General features: G+C 39.2%; 1 protein-coding gene across 1 annotated transcript; it reads left to right on the top strand.

Annotated features, from left to right (window-relative positions):
- Positions 1-580: 580 nt before the first annotated feature.
- On the top strand, positions 581-2,604 carry LOC117322631. Its single transcript, XM_033877569.1, has 3 exons — positions 581-623; positions 1,232-1,531; positions 1,655-2,604. Exons 1-3 carry the CDS (start codon positions 581-583, stop codon positions 2,602-2,604), a joined length of 1,293 nt encoding a protein of 430 aa, XP_033733460.1.
- The last annotated feature ends 1,428 nt before the right edge of the window (positions 2,605-4,032 follow it).

Here is a 4,032-nt window from a genome sequence, read left to right as displayed (position 1 = left end):
GTAAACAATGAATAAACAATGAAAGTGACTGATATGTAATTAAACAAGAGGCCCATGGGCCTTGACGGTCACCTGAGTTTCGACATATTTCAGTTAATTCAATTGACCCTTTTGGCCCCACTCATCGGTCTAAGGGGTTAGTAAGGGCCAACATGTGCATACCATAAGCTGTCATCCCATGCTGATAATGTTAACATAGTTAGAATGAATTCCAATTTCCAATAGAAATCAAACAAATGATAGTCAAAAATGTGATTTTCTTATATAAACTATAGTAAATTTTACCCCCACCCAAGGGGCAAACGTGAAACCTCGGGGTCATGAAATTCACAATTTTGGTAAAGCACCTTAGGAAGCAGTGTACAGTAAAAATGCCCAATTCTAAAAAGTATGGACATGCTGTCCTACTGTATTGTGCTACCTAATGTTTAAGACCCTTCCATCTATGAAGAGTGTTTGATTCTACCGTATCTAAGAGTAAAGAAGAAGATGTTTGAAGTTTTAGTCAATTTGACTCTTTTTGGTCCCGCCATTCAGGCCCTTGGGGGTGGGGAGCATATAATTCACAATTTTGGTCAAGATGGGCAAGGGCAACAGCAATGTGAGGGCAATAGTAGAAAAGGGTGACAGCAATGTGAGGGTAGTGGGAGGGGACAATGTATGAAAAAGAGTAACAATGGGAGAACAAAAAGCGAACAATGGGAATAGTGAAAAGGCGACTATGTGAAATGTAAAAAGGGCACATGCATTGAGGATAGCCTGAAAGGTGCACAATTGAGGGAATTAAAGGTGACCACTAGGCAGGCAAGGGGCAGTAGGGAAATGTAAAAAGGCTCACCATGTGAGGAAATGTAAAAGGCGACAATCAATGTGAGGGCAATAGAAAGTGCAACAATGTGAGGATAGTAAAAAGGTGATCTTATACAACTGTAGGTACATTTACACAAAGGGGCAAACATGTGAAATCAGTATGAAAATGCACAATTTGGAAATTAAAAGGGCACCATGTAGGAAATAGTAGAAAAAGGCCCAATGTTAGAAATAGGAAAGGTCCAACTGTAGGGCAAATAGTTAAGAGTGACCATGTGGGAATATGAAAAGGTGGACAACAATTTAGGAAATAGTAAAAGCGAAAATGGAGGGAATTAGTAGAAAATGGGACTAACATGTTGAGGACAATTAGAAGCCCACAGTGTGGGACATATAAAATACACAATTTGGTGAAATGTAGAAAGGGCACACAATGTGAGGGAAATAGTAGAAAAGGGTGACAACAATGTGAGGGAAATAGTAGAAAAGGGTGACATCAACGCTAGGGCAGGAACAGAAAAGGGCGCCAACAATGTGAGGGAAATAGTAGAAAAGGGCGACATCAATGTGAGGGAAATAGTAGAAAAGGGCGACAACAATGTGAGGGAAATAGTAGAAAAGGGTGACAACAATGTGAGGGAAATAGTAGAAAAGGGTGACATCAATGTGAGGGAAATAGTAGAAAAGGGCGACAACAATGTGAGGGAAATAGTAGAAAAGGGTGACATCAATGTGAGGGAAATAGTAGAAAAGGGCGACAACAATGTGAGGGAAATAGTAGAAAAGGCGACAACAATGTGAGGGAAATAGTAGAAAAGGACAACAATGTGAGGGAAAATAGTAGAAAAGGGCGACAACAATGTGAGGGAAATAGGAGAAAAGGACGACAACAATGTGAGGGAAATAGTAGAAAAGGGTGACATCAATGTGAGGAAAATAGTAGAAAAGGATGACATCAATGTGAGGAAAATAGTAGAAAAGGACGACAACAATGTGAGGGAAATAGTAGAAAAGGGCGCCAACAATGTGAGGGCAATAGTAGAAAAGGACGACAACAATGTGAGGGAAATAGTAGAAAAGGGTGACATCAATGTGAGGAAAATAGTAGAAAAGGGTGACATCAATGTGAGGAAAATAGTAGAAAAGGGTGACATCAACGCTAGGGCAGGAACAGAAAAGGGCGCCAACAATGTGAGGGAAATAGTAGAAAAGGGTGACATCAATTTGAGGGAAATAGTAGAAAAGGACGACAACAATGTGAGGGAAATAGTAGAAAAGGGTGACATCAATTTGAGGGAAATAGTAGAAAAGGACGACAACAATGTGAGGAAAATAGTAGAAAAGGATGACATCAATGTGAGGGAAATAGTAGAAAAGGGTGACATCAATGTGAGGGAAATAGTAGAAAAGGACGACAACAATGTGAGGGAAATAGTAGAAAAGGGCGCCAACAATGTGAGGGAAATAGTAGAAAAGGACGACAACAATGTGAGGGAAATAGTAGAAAAGGACGACAACAATGTGAAGGAAATAGTAGAAAAGGACAACAATGTGAGGGAAATAGTAGAAAAGGGCGACATCAATGTGAGGGAAATAGTAGAAAAGGGCGCCAACAATGTGAGGGAAATAGTAGAAAAGGGCGACAACAATGTGAGGGAAATAGTAGAAAAGGGCGACAACAATGTGAGGAAAATAGTAAAAAAGGGCGACAACAATGTGAGGAAAATAGTAAAAAAGGGTGACAGCACAGCGCACATTGAACAACAGTTAAACCACAGGGACACGTTACAATAATAATGTATGTATAAAATATATGGGGGTCGATATAAACATAACAATATCGACCCCCATATATTTTATACATACATTATTATTGTAACGTGTCCCTGTGGTTAAACCAGGACGAGACAGAAAAAAACCCAAAAAAACCAGCGTGTATAATACAAAAACGATGAGAATAAAATGATTTCGTCTAATTGTATTCTTTATGGCCGGAGGTATTGTTGCATTAATAAAACAGATGATACACAGACACAAAATGGATTTTCTAAAACTCAGATTTTACAATCTGTCGTAAACTGGAAGGCAAATCATTTCAAATTATACCTCAGGCGGCCGGACAAATAAAACGTCATCTATTCGGCAATAACCAGGACCAATATTGGGCGTGATTATACGATGGCGTCCCTCGGGTACAGAAAGCGGGGGATGTTACGCGAGCGCGTCCGCAAACTACACCAGGCTATTTCAGTAAAACATTAATGTAAATGTTTGTAAAGGATATATAACTTCCCATCCACCAGTCCCAGAAATATCACTCATTGCGTGGAGATCCAATATTGTAAGAGTATTAGTCCACAAAGGCTGGTTCGTGCTATACTTATTAGCTACGTGCTAATGTTAATTACCAGAGCTGCTTGAAATGGTTTTCTGTAGCTAGGGTGGTGTACTGGAATCAGGCCGTCCGTCCGTCCGTCCTTCTTTCTGTGTACATGATCCTGTCTGGGCACCCGGCTTCTACAGTTTTCAACATATTGAAACCGTGGATGTAGTCAACACACACTGAAGTTATGTACCTTTTTTTTCCGATCCGTCTATTTTCCTGACGGTTATGCTTCGAGGGCTCTTAAGCCTTACAGAAAAACTCAACGAAAAGTAACAAGTAATGTGTATAGATAGAATCTTGCTATTCTTTTTACCCTTTTTATTTTAATAAACAATGGTGTTGGGTTGATTTGATATCAGGGTGGATTGGGGAGTAGGGTCGTCCACCCTGACGACATTTCAAGTTCAATTTGCCAAAGTCATCCATCAATTTAGCTTGAAATGTATAGTTAAATAAAGCACGATAAGACTAGCACTGCATAGTGTCTCGAATGTTTCACATGATGTGTGAAGGAATCATGGCAGGAAATGTCTTAAAATATCCATTTTATTCTAAAAAAAAAAAAAAAAAGACATTTTGACTTTAATCTTTTTTTATAAATTGTAAGGGTATCATGTAGTACACTAATAGACCCGTGCCTTTTCTTTAAACACGAGGTAAATGGATTTCAAAATTTCCTGACAGAGTTGTCTCACCTTGTTTTGTGATGAGTTCGTCACTAGACTGGGAGGATTGTATATAAATCTCAGTTTGAAGGAATGTGCTGTTTTTTCAGAATAGCTCTCTAATTTAGTGGTTTTGTCGTGTCTTTCTCAATCTCGCCAATTCACATCGAA

This window comes from Pecten maximus, chromosome 3 (genome assembly GCF_902652985.1).
Source record: "Pecten maximus chromosome 3, xPecMax1.1, whole genome shotgun sequence".
Classification (NCBI taxonomy): Eukaryota; Metazoa; Mollusca; class Bivalvia; order Pectinida; family Pectinidae; genus Pecten; species Pecten maximus.
Note: the sequence above shows the minus strand (reverse complement) of the source record. Positions and strands in the feature narration are given on the sequence as shown.

What these genes read in the sequence shown, in the direction of transcription:
- LOC117322631 (XM_033877569.1), top strand. Translation starts at nt 581, where the DNA reads ATGGGCAAGGGCAACAGCAATGTGAGGGCAATAGTAGAAAAGG. An exon ending in GAGGGCAATAGTAGAAAAGG is followed by an intron (nt 624 to 1,231) that starts GTGACAGCAATG and finishes GGTGAAATGTAG; the next exon opens with AAAGGGCACACAATGTGAGG. An exon ending in GAGGGAAATAGTAGAAAAGG is followed by an intron (nt 1,532 to 1,654) that starts GTGACATCAATG and finishes GGAAAATAGTAG; the next exon opens with AAAAGGGCGACAACAATGTG.